At 43.4% G+C, this 24199-nt stretch overlaps 1 protein-coding gene across 5 annotated transcripts in view; it reads right to left on the bottom strand.

The window, feature by feature from the left end:
- Positions 1-2460: 2460 nt before the first annotated feature.
- Positions 2461-24199, bottom strand: part of LOC129763583 (uncharacterized) — a 300619-nt gene continuing 278880 nt past the window's right edge. For all 5 annotated transcript variants that reach the window (XM_055762800.1, XM_055762801.1, XM_055762805.1 and 2 more), the window contains 4 exons: positions 20903-21031; positions 8825-10933; positions 7567-8757; positions 2461-5243 (listed from right to left, as the gene is read on the bottom strand). In XM_055762800.1, coding sequence (XP_055618775.1) covers positions 3492-5243; positions 7567-8757; positions 8825-10933; positions 20903-21031 — 5181 coding nt within the window. In that variant the 3' untranslated portion in view covers positions 2461-3491. The remainder of the gene's footprint in view (positions 5244-7566; positions 8758-8824; positions 10934-20902; positions 21032-24199) is intronic.

Here is a 24199-nt window from a genome sequence, read left to right as displayed (position 1 = left end):
TGTCAGATGAGAAAAACAACAAACATTTTTAAAATTGATCAATCGATACTCTTTTCTCAGCGCCAAAATATTAAAAACATAACAAAAAGGAATAAGATTCATATATCTATTGGTTTCATTGATATTTTTTCTCGAGCATATGATTTCATCACTCAGACGTTTCGCTATTAAGGATTTATTGCGGGCAATGTTTATTCACCTGATCAACGATTTATCAAGAAAAGTTTTAAATCTATATGCATGTATTTCCAATAAAGTAGTTGTTTTGAATTACTCATTCTCGTTCAATATGATGTAAAGACACTTTTTGTGCCGTGTTAATATATCAAAACAGTCATCTGGCATCCCTGGATATGAGTTCAATGTTTACATTTGGTTGTGTTGTTTGGAAAAGACCCATTTGAAAATCTGTATAATCTTGTAATTACTGAATTGAATTTGACGATTGCAGTTTAAAACATACATTGCTTATGTAATACTAGTTAAGTCGTGAAACATTTTTCGAAGATAAAGGCGAAACAGAAGAATACCGATACTTTAAATCAACAAGGTGAACAAACACATCAAACTAACTAGACGATTCGACTGATTCATCGGCGAACGCGGTCAAACGGTCGTCGAGTCAGACGAGCTACTCGTCTGTTTTTGGTCGAGCTCGGCTTCTGGAATATGACAACAAACGAGACGAGCGCTCGTGTGCTCGTCTCGTCTTCTGGAATAGGGCCCATTATCACGTATTTGCTGAACAATTGCCGAAGCATTATTAGTCATGTGGATAGCGTGGTCGTCTGAAATAGCTTTGCGTTCCACCCGGCCTTGGTTCGATCCCCATTGACGTCGTATGGACTTTTTTTTTGCACAATCCCAAATGAAATGAGAAAAGAAAACAGAAAGAGACGTCTGCTCGCATACATACAAACCATTTTTAAGCTTTTAAAATAGCTCATTGTTTGCGTATTTGACTCTCTAGCGCACGGAATGGCATCATTTCTGCCAAAGATGAAATGTTTTCTGCCAACGCTAGTTTGGGTGTATGACGAAACCGATTGTGCTGTTCCTAAACTTTGTTCCACCTGCTCATCGATGAAGTCAATTGCACTTTTTAATCAGAAAGTTCTCAATTTTGCGAACTTTATAATGAGACAAGTATGATATTGTTGATCATGTTGGGTAACTTATGTTTGGAGAGCTACCTCTGCAACGATTCGCTGACGCAGACCTTGATGTGAAAGATTTTGTAGACTTTCTGAAGAACCTTGAGGATGTTTACGTTGGTATCGAGAAGAAGAAACTGAAAAAGTATTGGATGCAGCTAGGAAGTTGACCTTCAATTCGATTAGCTGTGACTTCTATATTGAACTAGTGAAACAGATTTCAAAGCGATTTGATTTCAGCGATCTGGTTAAAAAAAAACTGCGGCTTTGATACACCCTCAAATTTTTGTCAAGCTACTAAACGTCAATGATTTGATACGCCAATTTCCTCAATTTGTTGAAGCAGATAATGGATAAGGTTTGGATAACGAATTCAGGCTACTCAAGACGAATCTTATGGGGCAAAAATTGAGTGACCCAGATATAACTGGATCCCAACTGTTGGATGTCAAAAGGCGTGATGAGAAATTTTTGTACCCATTGCTATGGTCGTTTGCTCGACACTTTTTGCTAACATTCATCAGCTTTAAAAAATCGTGTTCGGTACACATTTTGAAAAAAACTTTTTTTGTGCGTTAGATAGGGACCGCATAAAAAAAGTTTCCCGCAAGAAAATAACTCAAATGTCGCATGTCGAAACGTGTTGTTGTTAGAAATCATGTCATGCAATAACTTACAAAAACTTAGAGCATTTGATGAGAGGAGGGGAATGATTTCAGAAGTGGATAATTAAGACGCAAATATGCTTTTCTCGCACTGATATTCATATAAACCATCGAACAAAACTAAATGGACGATAGCTTCGTCAAATATGCTTCTTTTCATACACCGCACAAAAAAAATCGCACAAAAAAAAATTCGCACAAAAAAAACCGCACAAAAACAAGTTTTACTGTATATAGATTTTGTTGCATTGATACGACTCTAACAACCCATAAATAAGAAAAATAAATTCAAAATGAAAATAAACAGTTTTTTTCCTTAATTCTTAATGCAAATTTTTTGCTAAGCATACAGGTATACAGATTTTTTCAGAAAATTTTACAGAATTAAAGGTGGTAACCCTGTCAGACTTCAGGAAGAAATGGCCAGCAGCGTCCAGAAAGTGCACGAAAGCTATTGTGCAGAATTTGATATGAAGTGTCAAACCCAAAGTACAACTTTGGATTTTTATTTTATTTTTGATAGTTTAAGATTACCTTTCGATACACTGCAGTTCTGCTGAAGTAGCAGAACTTCTTGAATTAGGTGAACGAAAACGGAATAGTTTCTCTAAATTTCTATTATAAAATAGAACAACAACAAATTTTCACTACTCTGGAAAAATTGAGAAGAAATTTATTTCATTATTCATTGTTTTAAATATACGTTATAAATCTTATTTCAATTACGATTAAAAATAAACAGTATTAAAATATGAAAGTATAGCAATACAGAAGCACATTTGGAAAGAGGCGGAAAGAATATACACAGAAAAGGAAAAACAAATATTCGTTTCGTTAAAATTAATACGAGGAGATTGGCAGATTATCTCACCTTGTCGTATAATACTTACGTGTGCATCTCGCAGGAATCAAATTTGTCTTCCTTCGGAAAACACTTTTTGCTCTACGTTTACTCACACTATGCGTTAAAAATGGAATGTCGACGAAGTTGGAGCTTGGACCGGATTGTTGTCTTGTTCGTTCCCTAAATCTATCATTACGTTCTAGCTGTTTTTAAAAATGCATTGATTCTCGTTCAATCTTGATAAAATTTCCTCTGGTCCCATTACCGGGACCGCATTCGCGGGGAATGGTTATGGTTTCAATTAAGACTACATTTAAAAAAAAGATTTCTTACGCGACTAATGGACGTTTTGTTTTCTGAATCTCAACACGATGACGACCTTATCGATCTGCTGTTTCATTAAATACATTACTAATCGAGTGTAAACGAAATATCACAATCAACAGGAGCTTCCTGGCTCCCCCTCCCAGCAAATCCGAGCTCAAAACGCGAAACACATATTGACCGCTTTTCAAAAACAGGTCTAATGAGATTCCGCTCCCCGGTTTACCCTAACACACACCTCGCTGGTGCCCCGTTCAGTTTCAAACTGAGAGCCACGCGAATAAGCAGAAATTTTTAAGCACTACAAAAATTACAAAATTCTAAGGCGAGTTCACAGCAGCGGAAAATAAGGCGGCGCGGAGGACCGCCCTTGAAGGCACTTTGTTTTTTTTTGCGTTGTCGTTGTCAACTAATTAACTAATTTGCACTTACTTTCCCCCCTTTATACACACTCTTGCTCGCATGCTCCCGCGAGCACCATCTGCGGGAAAATGTGGGAAGCGATCACCTACGCACGGGAACCTGGAAGCGGCTCATGTAGAACTCGCAGTCCGAGCAGTACATGGCGGGCAGAATGCAGTGCTTCTTTCGGCAGAGGTTGCACTGGACCGCTTTGGCAGATGCTTTCACGATGGCGCTGCTGTTGTAGGTCGCGATTGCGACCCTCGTAACGGGCAGGCCAACCTGTTGCTGCTGCTGGGCGGAGTCGGTGGAGTGTGGTAAGGGTTGGGATTGGGATTGAGATAGGGGCAGTGGTGAGGGTGGACCGTCAGTACCACCTTTGGTGCCCGGCTCGAAGCTGACTTTCTTCTGGGGGGTCGGTTTCAGTTGTTGTTGCTGCGACTGCTGTTGTGGGGGTTGAAGGTAAACCTGTTGTTGCTGCTGTTGTTGTGGGACGGGTGGGGATAGCTGTTGGGGGAGTGGGAGATCATGATAGGGTGAGTCTTGGTAGTGAGGCATCGGCACTCGCTGGTAGGGCGATGGGATCGGTTGGTTGGATGGTTGTTGTTGTTGTGGGTGCTGCGGGTTATAGCTAGTGTAGGCGTTAGAGTTATACTGTAAAAGGTTCTGTTGCTGCTGCGATTGTTGTTGGAAGTTCACAGGCATCGAGGGCTTCTGGTAGACGCTGGAAGGCTGCTGCTGTTGCTGTTGGGATATCATGAGCGGAGATTGTTGCTGTTGCCTCAAAATAGCTCCGTTTTGCTGTTGATGATGCATCAGGGCTGTGATGTTTTGCCGGATTCCGTTGTGAGGATTCGCCGATGCGCCGTTCATGACGGATGAGTTGGTGGTAATTGTGGGGGAAGCCGACACCGTCTGGAAGCCTTGGTCTATTGGGCACGGTACGGACATGTAGGGTGATTGGACGTTTCCGTAGCTGGATGGAACCGGTGGGGGAGCAGTCAGTCTCATCTCGAAGCTGTGTTCACTCCCAGAATCATCATACGTCCGCTGCTTCTGTTGATGGAGATACTGTTGGGTAGGCACTGGAGGCGGCTGATAGATCATCGACTTCTGAACCGGCAGCTCATTATACTGCTGCGGCTGATGGTGCTGGAACTGCTGGCTCTTGAAGGCTGCCGAGTTGCTGGGAATAGCCATGTACTGTTGATAGCTATCGTTCGACTGCGGCTGCGGCGGTTGAGTCTGGTAGTGCTGTTGCTGCTGCTGTTGCAGCTGCCGTTGAATTTCCAGATTCTGTTTGTGCATATCGGCGGCCAGCGAATATTGGCCACTCGATTGGGTCTTTATCGGGTGGTATGTTATACTAGTAGACAGCGTCGGCTGCGGGGAGTTTTGATTTTGTCTCGGTGCTTCCTCGGAATCGCTTCCACCACTGCCAGCCGTTCTCAGCACTCGCTCCAGTATCGGGTTCGGAATGAAACCATCCTCCTCGTCCTCATCCGCCGTTGCCACCAGGATAACCTGGTCGCAGAAGGATACGCTCTTCTTTTTGGTTCGTTTTCCAACGACCGCCACCGGGATGTTGGCGGCTCCACCCGCATTGTTAAGCGTTTGCTGCACCACTTGGTTGAGCATTTCCACCTCCCGGATCTCCTCCGCGATTTGGGACTGAGCGATGTCGTATCGTGGTTTTGGGAGCATTTTGTAGGGTAGTGGACAATCCACCTCATCGACACCCCGGCTGGATGACGCATCGGCGATGGTTTGCCTCGGCTTTTGATCCACCAGAAGTCCACTCATACCGGTCCGGACGTTCGGCGGCTGTAGCGATTGCGGAAGCTGCACCGGTGGCTGTAATGGGTGGTAGAAAAAAGCGTAAGTTAACAAAATTGGCTTGATTCGGCAACACTGTTTGATTGCGTTTGCACTAATCTATTGGGTTAGTGTTTTGTGACGTAGGACTACATCTTTCATTTCTATACTGGGGTGTAAGTTCAAAGTTTCGAAAACGAAAGCGTTACGCCGGAGAACGAGGAAGACACAAGCCAGATCACCAGCTACTCCGCGATCGACGATACGAACTCACAGTTTCCCACAGGTGGGCATGTGCAGTGAAGCCCTCTGCCTCTTACTATGCAAAGCGCCAAGAACAAAACTGGATGTTCACAGATTACGAGAAAGTGTTCTACGACCACGTAGACGACGAGAAGTCCGACTACAGCGAAGGTTTGCCAGATATTAGGGTTGTGACGAAGTTTGGGGTTGGTATTTGAGGGATATCATGGTGTCCAGAACTTCTGGCACAAGAAGCTGAGCGTCGAACATCAAAAGATAGCAAAAGAGTGCTACATGACCGTCAGCTACATGAGTGTCATCTTCCTCCTCCAGAAAGACAGCAACACATGGAACCCATCAAAGTACAGACCGATATCGTGCCTATCGATTCTGTCCAAGAAACTAAACAGCATCATATAAAATACGCATGGGTACAAAGACCAGGCCATCATCGACAAAGCCATAGTCGGACAAGCGGTATATAATCAGCGGAACCTCAACCTCTCTTCTCGTCCGGGTATAGGAGATCAATAAAATTGATCCCGCTGTCGTTAGGTTCCTGTGGCATGCGATGAGGCAGTGGAGCACGTCTCTGCACCTTAGTGATGGGGAAAATGTGTTGCAGTCTAGAACGCTGCAGATAAAAAGGAAGATATTTCAAGGCGACTCTTTCAGACCGCTTTGTTTTGTCTGGCACTGAACCCCCTCAGTAGGAGACTCAATAGAAATGGTCATGGCTATAAGATAAGGTATGGAGACGGCGCCCACGAAGAAGTGACCCATACCTTCTACATGGACGATCTCGAGGACGAGCTATGCGGGTTGCCGAAGACATAAGCAGGGACACCTGCATGGAGTTCGGCCTCGACAAGTGCGCCGTGTCCATTTGCTGAAAAGACAACTCATCGAATTCGAAGGCTACGAGGTCTATGACGGTGAGTTGATAGAAGACATGGTTCGTGGCGAATCTTTCAAATACCTTGAATTCCTACAGCTCACCGGGATTCGCCACTCCGACATCAAGACAGAGCTGGGAGACCAGTTCATGAGACGAGTGTACTGTGTCCTAAGGACTTTCCTCAACGCAGGGAACAAGGTACGCGCGATCAACACTTTCGCGGTTCGCCTGCTGACCTTCAGTTTATGGGCAGTCAAGTGCGACAAAACTGACCTAGAAGACCTTGAGGAAAACATTCAAAGCGACCGAAATACACCATCCTCAATCGGCACAGGAGAGAGTGTCACTACCACGCAAAGAAGGTGGATTTGGAGTTTTGAGCGCCAACCAAAACGTGCTATACCGGGCTGTATGCGCCGCTGACAGAGGATCCACCTGGCGCTAGCGAAGTACCAACTCAACTGCAAACAGCAGATAGTGGGTGATAAGATTGCAGATTAGAAGCAGAAGGCAATGCATGGTGGTCACCCCTATCAACTGGAGCGGCCACACGTCGATAAGGCCGGATCTAATCTATGGCTAACGTGTGGTGAACACTTTTCAGTAGTAGAAGCTGACATGATAGCCATCCGGGACAGGATAATTTCAACAAGAAACTGCAGGCGAACCGTCTGACATCAGACCGTTAAAGACATTTGCCGGATGTACAATATAGAGCACATTATGGAATGCTGTTCCGTTTTGGCCAAAGCAGCCTACACCGTGCGGCACAATAACGTGGCCCATATTGTTCATCGAAAACTGGAAGTCCAATGTGGTATATACCGGTACCTGCATGCACTTCTCCTGGAAAACGATCGTTTCAAGATTTATTGGGATCGCACTGTTCTGACCGAACTCTCGATCCACAACTGTCCAGATATTATGTGCAGCGACCAATAAAACAGACGGGTTTTGTATACCCAAAATTATCAATAGGCTCGAGCCTAAATGAATACATTTTTTGGAATTGGCCGGCATTCAAAAGGCGGTCATTCTTAGCTCCTGCGCGATTGTCCGACAATTCCTCGGTCAGGACTAAAAAGCACGAGCATGCAGATACGTGCATTCCGCAGAGCCTGGTTCCCCTTTGGCATTCAGAAACCCAGAGGCAGGGGAATATTCTGGCTAGATTCGTCTAGTCAAGAAGTGCGGCAACTCTTGCAAAAAAACCCTTCTCACCTGTTTATTAGCTCCGTTCATCAGTTCCTGGCTCGGATACGGTCGAATAGTTGGATTGGAATGCATCGATTGCTGCTGTTGTAGTGTCGGTTGTTGTTGTGGCTGTTGCTGCTGCTGTTGTTGCTGCATCGGTATCAACTTGATCTGCTCGAATCGTGAAGCGAGATCCCGCACGCTTCGCTGATCACCGGCGGTTTGAATCACCTGCTCATGCTGCTGCAGCAGCTGCTGTTGCTGTTGCTGGAGAGATGGGGATTGATTCTGTTGATGCTGTTGCTGTTTGAGCGCTATCTGCTTGGCCTGGAGTTCCTTCAACCAAACTTCCGATCGTGTCGTTTCGTTCAGGATTTCGCTGGCATTGATTGGATTGTTGGCATTCTGCTGTTGCTGCTCGCGCAGCTTATTCATCATCATCAGCTGCTGCTGCTTGGCTTGCAGCTGAGCGAGGATGCTGGTGGTGTTCTGGATCGGTTGCGGGTGCATTGGCTGCATCGTTGTTGTCACTTTACCCTGCTGCTGGAGACTTTGAATTTCGCTTAACTGCTCGTTAAGTGGTTCAAAATCGATGGCCGGTGGAGGCGGAGGGAAGTCTTCGCTAGCCTGACGGGAATGGCACGTAGTCGAGGGTGGGCTCGGATAGGGCGGTAGCTCCATGCCGGGGCCGATCGAGCTGCCGTTGCCATTGGTGCTGGTGCTGTTACTGTTGCTGTTGTGGTTATTGTATTTGACAATCGAGTCAACTTCATCGACTGAAGCTGATGATGAGTAGGGTTGCTGGTCTTGGGGTTTGATGGGGGACTGCTCCTGGTGGACCACCGCACACGTCGTTATGATGGTCTGGCAGGAATCCTCGCTCATGCTGGTGTTCGAGCTCATGGTTGATATGTTGGACAGGTTCGGCCTGTGATACGGTTCCAGTGGGGAAGCCGGCGGGTGATTCTCCTGGAACTCCAAATGGCGAAGGTTGGCTCCGTTCAACGGAAGCTTCTGCACTTGTAGCATTTGTTGCGGTTGTGGTTGTTGTGGTTGCGACGCAGGTGGCGCTTGCTGCTGTGGTGGCCCCGTTAGTGAGGAACCTAGTCGCACTGGCGGAGGTGGCGGGACCTTCGGTATTGACAAGGTTTTTCCACTGCCGTGAAAGCTCTTTCGCATAAGTTTACTGCGCTCAAGGTTGGGATTCGTATTGGATACCTGAAAAAGTAATGGAATCTCAGTCAAAACTCAATGTCTTCCCTCACAAAACACGCAAAAACCTTACCTGATAATCGAAGTACCCCTCCGACAAATACCCGCTGCTGGCAGCGGGATCCTTTGTCAAACTAAGTCCTACCGTACTGTCATCGATCGACACCATCTGCTTGACGGGGGCAACCGCCGCCGGTTGCTCATCCGCCGCTCCCGCTCCCTCGGTGAGATCCGGCATCGAACGATTCTTGCGTCGAATCAAGCCACCCATCAACAACTTCCTCCGGATCTTGTGCTGCTTCTTGCCCCCCTTCGTATCCTTCTCCTTCTTGTCTGACTCCTTCTCCTCCTTGTGCTTCTTGAGGGTATCCTTGGCATTAACCAGGGCCGGATCGGCCAGCTGGAAATCGCGGTTAATTTTGTTCCGATCCTCCGAGCGACTCCGCTTCTCCTTGGAGTCCTTACTGCGGCCAAACAGCGACCGACTCTCGCGCTCCGGTTTGACATCGACCGTCCCAGTGACAACCTCCTCGATGTTCTCCGCCTCCACCAGTTTCAGGGTGACCTTCTTCTTCGGCAGTGTGGCATAAATTTCAATATTCTTCGAGGGCGAACCGTGCGCTGCCGTTGATCCCCCCGTTTCATGAAGCATTTCTTTGCTATTCTGGCGGCCACTGCTAAGCAACTTTTCTTTACTATTCTGCCTTCGATGTGCAATTCCTCCGCTACCAATCCCGGCCAAATTGTAAGCGAGCTGCTGCTGTTGCTGCTGCTGCTCCTTTATGATCTCGCCTCCCTTCTCGATCAGTATTCGCCGATGCAGCGATCGGGCGCGCATCACACAGGTATTGTGCTTCATCCGGGCAAAGGTCATCGTGTGCGGGTTGCTGTAGGGAGCGTCCATCGCGGCACGCGCTTTGCTGGCAGCCGCATTGCAAAGCACCAACGCCGTCTCCAGATCGTGTGCTTCCTCCAGTATGCGTGACTTCTCCAGCAGCTGGTCCGCTTCCATGCAGAGTTTCTCGCAATCGCCACTCAGCACGACCGACTCGGGGATCTTCGCCAGGTGCATATTGTTGCTACCGGCTGGGTGTTTCGGCGGGTAGGAATCGGTGGACGAGAGCGAGTACGAGTCGTACCCAGCGTCGTAGAACTGACCCTGGCGGGTTGGACTCACAGGGACGCTCCCATTTCGCTTGCCCACCAGATAGAGATATGGATTATCCAGGGTGGTTGACGACGAGGAGGACGCGGAGTTGCGATCTCCGCTCCAGTTGCCTGAATCACGTCGACGCGGTTGGTTGAGATGGTCCGGAATTGACAGACCATCCGGGGAGGACGTGGAGGAAGACGGTGGGGACACCTGACCGGATTCGGCGCTCAAACTGCGATGTAGATTCATCGGTTGCTTTCTCATTTGGGCGTTCAGGGCGTTCTTCGTTATATACCCCACCTGGTCTTTATCCGTGTCTGACGGTTGCTGCTGCTGTTGGAAGATTTTGTCTTGGATAACAGAGAGATTCTGGTACTGTTGTGCGTTCAGCACATTCTGGACCGCTTTGCGGCTGATGTAGTTCTCCTTATCATCGTTCGGGAAGATCTTACTTTGAATGACGCTCAGATTTTGGTAATCGCATACGGCGACCGCCCGGTTCGGGGTGGGTGTGATGGCCCTCCGAATCTGCGACCCCATAGGAGCTTTCTCCGGGCTTGGAGTGACTGCCCTGCGATGTTGCGCCTGCTGCATAGCAGCCAGCTCCTGTGTCTTCATCTGTTGGGGTTGCGGTTGCGGCTGGGGGAGCGCATACAGCAACAGCAGCGGTTGGTACCGTCCGCGGGAACACTTGTCCACCACTCCCTCCCAGCTGGGTCCAACCTCCTTCACGTTGGCGTCATCGAAGTACACCCACACCCGGAGTTTCGTGTGGAAGAAAAATGTGGTGTAGTGCTTGCCATAGTAGGACACCACCCCGACCAACTCGTGGCTCACGGTTTGAGCCCACCGCTGGTCGGAAACCTGATGGAAGACGTCACACAACCGGAGGGACGTTCCGACCGCCTTCAGCACCGAGTGCACCTGGTCGGCTGCCGGACGCTCCGAGTCCCAGACCACTCCGATCGACACCACGTCCGGTCGGTTGAGCAGCGCGCGCCGGATGCCGATTTTCGCTCCGCAGGCACTCTGTGGAAGAAGAAGGCAGAAAAAAATGTCACCATAAGAAGCTGTTTGGATTGGAATGGATTACAAGCATAAGTGCAGGTGAAAGTTGTTATTGCAAACCGGTTCCAACCGTTCTAGCACCGTAGGACTGTTCTAGTACTCAAATAAGGAATAATCACCCCAACCGGGCATGACGATTGAATCAGTTTGAACCAAGCCGCACCCACGTAGGCATTTACCTAATGAAGTCGTGCTCCAAAGTACATTTCATTCATGACACTGCGGTAATTGGGTTACCAATTAGCGCTTTGTGGCTTCGGCGGCGGTTACCACAAAGCGAGTCGCGCAGAGTGACTATTGTAATGGCGCCGGAACGAAACTCCTGCGCAGCAAACCACATGCAGCTCGAAGAACATTTACTAGATGGCCTTGACAGAGCGAGTGAGCGAGTGAATCGAATTGGTTCCGCCGAGCGGGGGAACTGGACAGCTGGCTCGCTGTGACGGTCATCTCATTTGCGCAATAACAAATGCAGTGAATGCTCATGAGGTGACGTCATATAGCCAACGACGACGACGCCGAAGTGTGGCCGTGCTGGATAAGAGGGTATATGGTAAATAACATTTGCGCGAAGGTGATTTGTCATAAAAACATGCTCTCTGCATGTGTTGTTTGGTAATGATAATGGCGGCTCGGCGGCGCTGATTGAGAAAAAATAGGATTGGAAATTCCTGCGCTGTTTCGGAAATAATAAGTGCTGTTGCAGCCAGTGCTGTCCGGATAATGCTCAGCACATATATGCGGAAGTTTCAAGTTTCGATGAAAACCTTGATTCGATTCGGTATCCAATATTTTGCGGCGAATGACGTTGTTCAATTTTATTTACAAACTACGGAGCTGCCACAATTCCCGTTGATGTTGATGTTGATGTAATTGGAAAAGAAATACGATAAACCCAATGAAATAGAAATAGTATAACAATATGTCTACTTATATTTCCTTGAATTGTTCGAGTTCACAGCAGGGTTACCATATCTAAAGAATAATCTGTATTTGTACACATTTTTAGATTTTTTGAAACCGAGAATCTGTACATACAGATATATTTTGTTTGGGTTTCATACAGAATTTACAGATTTTTGAAAATTGTGTTCCAATAATAGTTATAGCTTGATGCCAATCAAAGCTGGTTAAAGTTGGTTTTGACGTATTTCTCATCGATACAGTCGAATTTGATCAACATCGTCGTGTACAACTTCCGTGTCCTCGTTTTGGCCGATTTGTTTTTTTGTACGTTGACAGCCCAGCCCAGTATTTATCTGCCGCATCCCGGATCGATAAGTTTGGATTCCCTGTGTATGTCCTCTTCACCGTTTTGGTTGTCTGTTCGACCTTCGGGATGCGGTTTCCTCCACTCCCAGGCTTCCGAGTTGCGGTCAACTTCTCCCCAATCACTTTAGACACCGTCGTTTGAGGCAAATAGGGTTTTTTCGCTAACTGATTATGCAACAAAAGCCGAAATTCTTGGGGCACGTGCAGAATTTTTCAACGCCGTTCCTCTTGCGTGGAGTCCACTCTGACAACTGAAGAGCGTGCGCCGAAGACAAAGTAGGCACATCATTGTACACATCTGTGCCTACAAAAATAGGGGTTTCCATTTTTTTCAAATAATCGATTATGGGATTAATGCTACGTTGAAGTAAAGCACTTTTTGGTCGTTCCACTCTTTACAATGCTGGTAGCATCGCTTCGATACGAAGACGATAACAAATAAATCATTCATAATGTTGCTCATCGCTATCAACAAATTTTTAAATTTTTCTGGCCAAGCTAAAAGTTTTCGTCTTTTGAGGCCATCCACAAACCAGCTGTCTTCATGGGATTGAGCTGCGATGGAAGACAGACGTGTGCGTTTGTGCTCTGTGTTATTTCTCAGAATTCTTCAATTTTTGATTTTCAAAAAAAGTGTTTCAGTGTTACAGCGAAAGTTTTTTTTGATAATGAAAATAAATCGAGTGGAGTTTGCTGAAATTTGGTTGAATCCAATTATTAACTTGGAGAGGATTATTTCTTTTTTCGAAGAGCTTGCTCAACATGAACAGACAAGTTTGTGCTCCGTCTGTTTTGCTTTTAATGTCATCTACGCGGTTGTATGTGTGATAAAAACAAAGTGTGGTGACGATGAAAAAAGCATAGTCTCTGAATAATCGCCTAAATTATCTCAGATCATGCATATTTCTTTTGTCAGGGGAATAAAAATGTTCCTCTTTTCGATCGGTTTGGACATTTTCACATTCAATCGTGTTTATTTGTTTTGATCTGTTTTATGTTACGGAGTAAGTGAGAATGTGGATGTGTGTGAATGATCCATTTAGCGAGTTTCGGTTTACATGATCACAGGAGGGATTCTCATCATGAGAGTGAAACGTGAGAGCGAGGGTTACGGAATAGTTTTTCGATCCGGGATAAGAAGTAAAAAAAATATCTGGGTTATTTAGTCAGATTACTCAGTGATATTTTGAGCCGACCGGTGTCAATGTATGTGTAAGATCACAAATGTGCGGGAGCATTGGTGACGGTGGCGGTAGCGACCAGCGTTGCCAATATTCCAGTTTAAACTGGATTCTTCCAGTTTTTTTCCCTCGATCCAGTCAAACAGTTAAACCTTGAAATCTTCCAGTTTTTTCAAATATTGTCCAGTTTTATCCAGTTTTTTTTATATGTGTGCTTCAGTTTTACCAATTTTATGTGGAATAAATTCACAATGCATAAATATTATCCCTCCCTCACCCTTTCTATTCCTTAACCAATTTCGTTTTTTGACATTAATCGTTCGATCGATCGAAGGTGTATTTGCCTTGGATCGATCTTTCTTTTCTTACACACTCTCAGTGTTTTTTTTTCTTCCTGCTTACACTTCCGAATTCAATACGGTTAGTGCGCAGAGTGTGTGGTGCTTACCCAAGCAGCAACGTTCTATATTGTCTTCGAGTTTATATACATATTATATGTTGTAGGTCCTCCAAAACATGGTAAAGTTCAGACCAATTGATCTACCATTTCAACAACGACTGGTGCAATGTTCACAACAAGAAACCTAACCCTAAATGGTTCATAGAGCCCGCGTGCTATGCTGACATTGAGTTTATTATATGTTCTAGGTCATCCAATTCATTCTGATCAATGTGCTCCATTGACTTTAATTGATATGAATATTAAACCCAAGTAATCTTGCTTCCGTTTACATCCGTATACATCAATCGACCCTTCAACGAAATAAAAATCCGAAAATCTCATGTGTCACAACATGCGGCAAAAATTATTTTTAGGTAACTTAAAAAAGAAAACCTGTACAATTAATTAGACCGGCTGTATATTCTATTATTTATCGCATCTTTCTCAATCGAAATCCATTCTCACAGTTAAAACCTGAGAAGGTATCCGAGAGAACTTCTCTAAAATCAACCGTCCCGTCGATACGTTAATCATAGCTTTATAGAACTCCATTCGCGACGGCGGAGAGTTATCTTTGCGAAACCTGAAAAGATAACCGGAAGAACTCTAAAATCAATCGGACCGGCGTTATATTCCGTTATTCATCTATATTGAACTTCCATCTCGAAGGGACACACTTATATTTCAAAAGCCTGAGAAGCCGAGAGAACTCCTCTAGAAACAATCGTCCCGGAGTTATGTTCCATTATGCGTAAGCTTTATAGAAATTAAATCGCGACGGAGGAGAGTTATCTTTAGGTAACCTGAGAAGGTTACCGAGAGAAATCCTCTGAAACCAATAGAAGTTCCTCGAATATTGTTTCACAGTAATGTTCGAATGGTGGGAAACGTTATTTTGATCTGCTCGAATGGTTAATTAATGGCTTATTTCGCTATTTTATGAACTACATGAACTTCTCAAGCACTGGAATAGATAAAAAAAAATGTTTTGAATAACTCAAAGTCGAACTTCTTAAAATAAAACGATTTTTCAGGATCCAGTTTTCTTCCAGTTTTTTAGGAGCAATTTTCCAGTTTTTTGAAAAATATTATTGGCAACTCTGGTAGCGACAGTGTCGGAGAATCCGTATGTACAGAACGACAATGCGGTGCTGTTGTGTGGGTATGCCATGGATGGACTGAGTGTGCAGTGGTGCCAGAAAACTTTAATTTTCATTTTATTTTTTCCATAAACACGTTAGTCAAATCTTTCATTGCTTAATTTAAACTCTTGAATTTTGTAATTTTTGAATGAATTAATTCTGTAAATCTTTTATTTATAATTATGGATTTCTTCAATTCTTAAATTCTTTAGTTTTTTAAATATTTGATTCTTCAATTTAATTGTTTAATTGATAAGGTAGAGAGGGTTGTGCCTATGGGAGAAGAGATGACTGAAGCACTTTTACTCTCACAGATATATCCTCTTAATAAATGAAAATCATATTAACAATTAACAAACCTCTTCTTTTTACACAGTGACAACAATCTTGAACTGGAATGCTTTCGTGATATCTAGTATCACATAGTTTTTACCAACCAGTTTCCTCCGAAGATGTAATTTTTATAGTAATAGTAATAGTAATAGTAATAGTAATAGTAATAGTAATAGTAATAGTAATAGTAATAGTAATAGTAATAGTAATAGTAATAGTAATAGTAATAGTAATAGTAATAGTAATAGTAATAGTAATAGTAATAGTAATAGTAATAGTAATAGTAATAGTAATAGTAATAGTAATAGTAATAGTAATAGTAATAGTAATAGTAATAGTTATAGTAATAGTAATAGTAATAGTAATAGTAATAGTATTAGTAACTGTACAATAACAAGCTACGTCAGTAACACCGGCTGAGTGTATCCTATGGCTTACCTCCCCTACTAACACTTTCCTAAATTCTCGAGACATTTATGAGAGGTCGTAGAGTTCTCTGCATCTCTCTTAAGTAAATGTCGAACTAACATTCCTTCCCTCTCCTTAGCAGTTGCAACAGGCCAGGACAGTTCTCAACTATTGGAGAAAACATGCCTTCATCTAAGAGATATTACCAATGATCAGCAACGGATGGGGGCTAGTTTTTAACTTAACAGTTCTGAATTCGTACCACCTACGATATTGTGCAACTTGCTCAATGCTAATGCTAATGCTAATCCACAAACCAGCTGTCTTCATATGAGCGGAACTGCTGACCATGTACCATGTACCATCTAACGGAACCATTTATAATCGGACCGTGCAATGTCTGGAAAATACGGCGGTCAGTGTGTGATTTCCTATTTAAGAGTTTCTAAATAAGTGTCAACGGATTCGGCAATGTGAGTCTGAGCGTTGTCATGGTGTAGAATCACTTTTTCGTGATTCTTCTCGTGTAATGACGCGCAGTGATCGGCTCAATCGTGTCAATTGAATTCGATACTGTTCTCCAGAGTTGGCTTCTGTGGGTTTCAAAAGCTCATAATAAATAACACCAACCTGTTTGTTCCGTCCGTGAAACGTTAAATCGTAAGCGTCATCCTTTTCCAATTGTGGTGCGAGCAACAACGAGGAGGCAGCATGAATAACGGCAAGAGTAGCCATAAGAAACCCCTTATTTTTCCGCTGAAACAGTTTTTTACAGACGGATAACAACTCCGAAATCACTGTTCATTTTACAGCAGCGATCGTAGTTGTCGTATCTAAAATCTTTTCAGCAGAATGTTTAGAAATCCTGTATCTCTCTCGACAGTAAAAACCTCACTTTGTTTCATCCTTTTTATTTTAGGTTTATTTTAGGCTCATTAGCATTTTAGCTGCAACAGAGCCGAATTTTAATCGTGTACATGTCACATGTTTATCATATCTATAATTAGCACATTACACATTTGCCATTTTTCGGCGTTAGAGTATTCCCTTCTATACCATTGCATACGGTACACATTTACACAGTAGCCATTTAGGCCTAAGAACTTTCCTTCTGTTCTTCCCAGGGGTATGACTAAAACGTCAAATCCCTCATATTGCCAGTGTACCCAATATTGCTGCGGTTCATTGACATTTTGGTTCTGTCAATTACTGTTGATTACAACTCGGTCCAGTTATATAGTCGAACAGTGGCTTATTTTAAACTCCATGTTAAATGTGAACACCTCCATGTGAAACCGAAATATGAAAATCGCTCATGCAGTTAGAAATAAAGCAGCGCATTTTTCTTTATTTTTACTATCTCCGTGATTTCAACGATTTCAATCCTCGCAAATTATATGTTGGTAAACAAATGACGTCATATTGATTTTGATTTTGGGTAGCCTATATTCAATTGATGTCTAACCCCTGGTTCTTCCATGATCCAGTTAGACCGGACAGCGGAGACAGTTGATTGATCATTGTTGAGTTATTTATAGAACAGCAGCCCGATGTGTCTTGCAGAGCAGAGGCAGTTGTATGGATGAATCGATCTTATTTCGACCGTGGATCGATCCCCATCGCTGATGTTTGTTGCGTGGACGTAGTTATTCTGTAACAACACAAAGATGGTCAATGAGGGCCCTGAGTTTTGAACTCACGATCGATCGCTTACTAAGCGAACGCGCAACCAATGTGGCTACGGAGACCCCTCGAAACCTCACGTTGATAGATTCTATTTTGAAAAAAATGTGCAGGATGGAAGCCGAGAGACTTTGGACACCCGTATCAAAAATCCTTGGTTTGGTACTAAAATCACGAAATCGCTGGAAGTGCTTAAATCGACCTCGTATGATGTGCTGAAACGTTTTTGTGAACGTACAACTGTTGTTTGGGTGGATTAGAAAATGTGTCCTAGTGGAATTTACGACCGGAAGCTGAGGCGAAAGATATTGAGAACAATTAAGGCGAACCGGGAATCGCGAACTACGACATCGCCAAAAACACAACTCTAACCAAAGCACCATCCGGAGAATCCGTGTGCAGGAAGTTATCCATGCCTGCAGGCAACCAAACAGGACGCTGAAGCAAAATCTGGTCGCCAAAAGACGCGCTCGAAAGTTTTACAACAATGTTTTGACGATGTACGAAGGATAAATGCTGGTGGATGACGAAACGTACGTGAAGATGCATTTTGAACAACCCCCAGAACTATAAATTATCTGCATTTTAATATAGAAACATTGTTTTTTCCTTTAACCAATCCCGGGATACAACTGGTTTTGTGATTCAGGATTCTAAATACTTTAGTAGGGATTTTAGAATTTTGTATTTTTTTGAGTGTAGACCACAATTATTCAAAATGTTTGTAGAATGTCACGTTTAGAACACACACACAAAATTTTCAAGTTTGAAGGGTTTTAGAGTCCTTATCAAAAAAGTTTCTACAACAATTGGTCATATGATATTGAAAAGTGGCATTTTGCGTAGCCGCTACTAAATGTACAAAGTTCCAAAACATTGTCAAGTTTTGGATAGCGGGTGGGTGATTTTGCGTGAAATTTTTCTTCTCAAAATATATGGACATTTTAGGTGTTGATGTCGGTCTTCCAGATGGTCTAAAACCTGTTTCCCTTCATTAAAATGCAGAATGTTGATTATTTCTACATTTTTTTTAAATTTTATTTTTCGAATGCTTCATCACTTACATTTGATTTGTTTGTTTGAAGGAATAAGTATTGCAATTTCAAGTTTACTCTCGTGTTGAAACACTTTGGCCGCATTGATACAATATTTTATAATTGAATATTCGGAGTTCGTTACTCAGCTTCGCCTCAAAACCAAAACAAAGAAACTTTCCGCGTATTATACGGTGCTGTTTAGTACCGCGGTAGAGCTCAAACGGCGCCGCACTGCATTTATTGCCCCGTTGACAATTTGTTCTGACTCATAGCGGACATTGTTTGATATACATACGACGACCGAAAGGCAATGCTCTGACCCCATTTTTTTTCGTGTGGACAATGGAAATCGGTGAAAACACCGTTCCGATGGACACGTCTCGGAAATTTCTCCATCAGCACTCTCCACTGCAGTCAATACCGAGCACTTATTTCAGCGTAAGCTTTCGCGCACCGTTTGTTGAGATTAATTTCCACGGTCACAGCCAAAATAGCGCCACCGCTAAATTGATAATTACCGGAGGAACGATCATAACTTGCAAGTTGCAGCGAGTAATATCGATGTTGCCCTCACCCGCAAATTTATTAATTTCACACACAAATAATCGCAGCAGCAATGGAAGTGCTCACAGCGCAGCAAAGAAACAATCACTTTTTTTAATTGCCTCCCACAGAGACCGCCGCCACTCACTTCGATGAAAAATCGTACAAAAGGACTCCAAATCTGATCAACTGTGAAACAACTCCATTCCCTGTGCTGTGGCTGCTGGCCCCCCGAGAGTGCCACAATGACACAGATCTTCACAATATGCCCATATTCGCAATTACCTTTTTGTTTGGCCGTCAGCTGAAGCGTCAGCGCTGCTAGACGGGAAGGGAGCGAGCCAGCGCGATGATGACAGCGCAGAAAAAAAAATCCACCATCGCTGGAAGATAACATCCGTGTCTAGAGATGCGGCCAGCATCCGCCATTTACGGGCAAAATTGCAGAAAACCGAAGAAAATGTGGAACGGCGAGTTTTTGTCCCCCCATCGATGAAGCACAACGTTGTTGTGCCATGTAATCTGTGTTTTGGTCCTCGTTCGGTCATGTTTTACTACCACGGCGCGCAGTGTAAGTTGTTTCGAGAGTGGCGAAAACACGTGTGCACTCAAAAGCTTTCCCTGCAGCGACAACAATATGTTCGCCTCAATGTCACCAACCACCAGAAGAAGAGATTATTGCTGTGTTCAACGATTTCCGCACTTTGTATGGACTTTTGCGCACGTTCCGAGAAGGAGATTGTGTAATCGCACATGCATCCCGCCGAGATGACATTGAAAGCGATTGGGAACATACCAACAAAAAATAAGCAAAGACCATGCGTGATTTAAAAGCGCGGCGCACGCGTTCATGGCAAATCTCCGCACAGTCGGCCATGATTCTGAAGTGTGAGCCGCGTGATTACGATCGTTATGTTCAAGATGCTGAACGATAGGTGTTTCGTTTTTGACACTTTCTGGACATGACGTGAGACGAGTAGCGAGACGTAACTTTCAGAATTATTTACTTTTTGTTTGGGTGTGTGGTTATGGTTTCATATCAACTCGCTGAGAGAAATAACTGAAGGAAAAATAAGCAAATATATATTCGTGAAAAATAGTGCACAACATCCTTTTGCTCTAGTCAATTACTTGTAACGGCCCTTTCCGGATCTTCTGGATCTGGTAATCTCCTTCCCGGTATATGCACAGCATTCTCCTCTTCCCTGAGCGACATCAGTGGAGCCACAATCAGCGTTATTTGTTGTCACCATCGCCATAAGCTGATAGTACTCTTTTCCCCGCCGATGGGAGCCAATCAGAAGTACATTTTACTTGGAAAGAAAGGCATTGATTGCGCAGCTAGAAGCGAAAAGATATGCTAAAAACATTCTTCTGCACTGTTATGATTCGACAGTAAAGCGCGAGCTGACAACGAATGCATTTGTCACCAAAAGATACGACTTGTTTTGTAAACAAATTTGTTTTTTTCACGAGCAATGGCCGAACAGCAATTTTGACATTGCGGTCCACCTATAGTACAACGCCTTGGTTATGTTTACACGTTTGACAAGTAGGGCTGCGCGCGTTGGTTTCATAAACAAAAGACGGCGGGACTTTGGGAAGTATCTGTAATGTGCTTCGCACATATGTATCAAGATATTTTAGAAGATATATTGCGCCGCTCTCGAGGCGTTCTTGTGCTACCAGTTTATGGCCGCGTCATGGCTTTTAGTGACACTCCTCAACAACGATATAAAACAGATATGTAGATCTCAATCGTGACGGCTATTGGGACCTGCTCGCTGAATGGAGCCAATAAAAAGCGAACCAGTTTGTTGCCTTCGGTGATCGTTCACCGAGAGGTTGGAGGTACTGATGGATTATGGTTTGTTAATACTTCTACTTACCGGGCAGTCCCGAATGTCCCCCATGTTGCCGGCGTTGCGCAGAAGCTGACCGAAGGTGATACTCTGCTGGTTCTGGGCCGATAGGTTACTCTGCGAGGTTAGTGCCGACGCCGAAACGTAGTGTACCATCTGTTGGACGGGAAGAACAAAGGGATGGATGTTACATTAGATGTCATTGGAAAGGGACTTGATTTTGTTTCCGAAATGCAGTACTCGTTTCATATTGACCGTTTGAAGCAGACGATTGACCAGAAGCGGCCAGAAATGATCAATAGGAATGGTGTTGTTTTCCACCAGGACAACGCTCGGCCTCACACATCTTTGATGACCCACCAGAGGCTACGGGAGCTCGGATGGGATGTCCTATTGCACCCACCGTATAGTCCGGACCTGGCTCCAAGTGATTATCATCACTTCCGGTCCATGCAAAACGCTCTGGGTGATACTAAGTTGGCCTTGAAAGAGGCTTGCGAAAACTGGTTGTCTGAGTTTTTTGCAAAAAATGAGGGGGGGATAATGAAGTTGCCTTCTAAATGGCAACAAGTTTGCAAACAAAACGGCGCATATTTGACTTAAATTGGATAATTTTAAGTAGCGTCAAATTTCGATCTGAAATACGACATTTCTTTTTCCCCAACCCATTTATTTACTAACTATTTATAAAGGGTCTCTTGACCCGCTGTTTTAGGAATAGGTATACATGAAACATCGGTAGGTTTAGTGTTAATAGTGGAATTGTATTTATTTCAATATCTTCTATAAACTGTTCCGGAAATTATGAATCCATTTTCTGCCTTGAATAAAAGAAATCGCATTGGTTTTTTTCATTATCTCTTCTCAAACATACTTCATAATTATGTTCTCCTTCTAATCTCAATTTCAAATTTCAAGTTGCTTTTTATTTTCTCGCTTTTCCCTCCCAACCTGGAAGACCTGGAAAAAATTCGAATGTTTTTATGTTCACATTTTTAGGTAGCTTATAACATCAATAATGTTTACGAACCCATGATGTAACTTATTCGTTAATAATTTATTTCATCCATTACATCGTTTTTTCGCCTGGCGAAATATTGATAATCGAAAAAAAAACTCCAATTTTGAGAATGAATTTTGTGTGTGCGGATTTTGAACGGTACACCCTTTACTGAACTCGTCGAAAACATACACCATACGCACACACGCACACGCAACACAAGAGAGTGACAAACGTAGGTGCGACAAAAGCAAGTGCACGAAAAGGATTGCATTAGATTGGAGCAGCAATTACATCCAAACACAATTACATTAAACAAAGGTTAGAAGATTATGAACTAACTTGATTTGAGAGTTTATTCTATTGATTGATCGTATCAGCAATCAGCAGGTATCTTCAAAAATGGACGGCAGAAAGACTGGAATCAGGCCCGAAATCTTCGAAGATGAAAAATGAAAATCGACTCTACTTTTAGTAGCTTCGCTTCGACTAGGACTACTCCGGCATTCGCCGTCAACATGATATGAATTGACTTGAAAATGAATTGACGAGCGTCGAGAGCGAAGATGACTGACGAACACTCTAGCAAAAATGGTTATTCCAATTGTCGTGATCAATGAATACAAATCTGCCTTTTCATTCAACTTGACTTCAATCAACTCTTCTACTCCCCCTGACACGAATCTATTATAGTACACAATTTTATTTTTTCAATCTTATCTTATTATATAAAGCGAAAGAAAAACTTGATTTATCATACAAAAAAGTAGTTACACCATTAATGGACGGTTTATTGTTTACCCACCGTGAACTCAAACCAACGAACTTAGACAACTATCAGGTATGCTATAAAGGTCATGCATGCAAAAGGCGTGCAGTTTGGGAGGAATTCTAAACAAAATTTTAGTTCACTTTGTTTGTGAGAGATAAACGAATTCATTTTGGGGGGGTTCACTTCAATGCGCAACGAAGTCCATTTGACGGGGAAGATATAGAGATAGTCGAGTCATAGATGGAAACAGTAACTAAACGCCCGAATGACTGTTGAGTCATGTTGACGGGGAAACTGCTGGAAAAGCCAAAACTCATTTCCAATTGAATACGAAGGCGAATTTATTCATAGTCTCGTGACCATCCTCAGTTTAATTTGACTTTGTCGAACCCTGGCTGGAATGACACACGCTCAACGTAAAATCTGTATGAAATTTGAGTCTACTGGACACATTCAAAATATTCCAAAAACTGGAAGGCCATGCAAAACTTCTCAGCACTTGAGAGCATCCTGAGAACAGTTCATGAGAAAAGAAGACTAATTCGTAAAGAAACATGTCAATATGTGGGTTCTGTTTTCTGGAACCAAACCTTGTTCATAAACAGTTTTCAGGCCACAGTTCATTCGAGTTGTTTAGCTTGTCTTCCAGTAACGTCTTGATGATGGAGTGACGAATCCCAGTGAGCTGCTGGAATCCGCAATATTTATAAGATTTACCACGAGCCATGTCTAGCTAAAGACGTAAACCTCGTAGCCTCCGGTCTCAGTAATTTGTCCTTCAGGTAGTAAAACAAAGCGGTACATGTCTAATTCGAATTAAATGCCGATGTCTTCGCTCATATCTCCAACCATTCACTGATGTGATTCAACGTAGAATTCGAGATCATCCATATGGAAGGTATGGGTCACTTCTTCGTAGACACTGTTGCTCTTCATTTTGTTTCATCTGGGCTTTTAGCTTTGTATCTTTTGAGATATCCTGAGCCCCATATATCGTTTTCGGCAGTTCTGTGATTTCGGCTATTCATGATAAATTTCAACGGAGCTCACAAGATAAACCCAAACTAGGGTTGACAGAAAACATTCATCTTTGGCAGAAATGATGCCATTTCGTGTGCTGGAGGGTCAAATGCGCAATAAATGAGCTGTTTTGAATGCTTAAAAATGGTTTGTATGTGTGCGAGCAGACATCTCTTTCTGTTTTCTTTTCTCATTTCATTTGGGATTGTGCCAAAAACAAAAAGTCCATACGACGTCAATGGGGATCGAACCAAGGCCGGCTAGAATGCAAAGCTATATCACACGACCACGCTATCTATATAGCTGCCAGCGCTGTTACATAGAAGCGTGTTAATATTACACCTCATCATAAAATGAAGTTGGAAAGTGTTTCCTAAGAGGATAAAGAACATGAACGAGAATATATCTTTCTCTGTCTGGGCCGTGTATTTGGCAAACTTTACGAAAAGCTTTCATATGCTTTCATTTAAATGTGTCTCATGTTTCGCTCGCTCATATTGGCTCTAGCATATATATTATACAAATGATATAC

This window comes from Toxorhynchites rutilus, chromosome 1 (assembly GCF_029784135.1).
Source record: "Toxorhynchites rutilus septentrionalis strain SRP chromosome 1, ASM2978413v1, whole genome shotgun sequence".
Taxonomy (NCBI): domain Eukaryota; kingdom Metazoa; phylum Arthropoda; class Insecta; order Diptera; family Culicidae; genus Toxorhynchites; species Toxorhynchites rutilus.
This window is presented reverse-complemented; position numbering and strand designations above follow the sequence as displayed.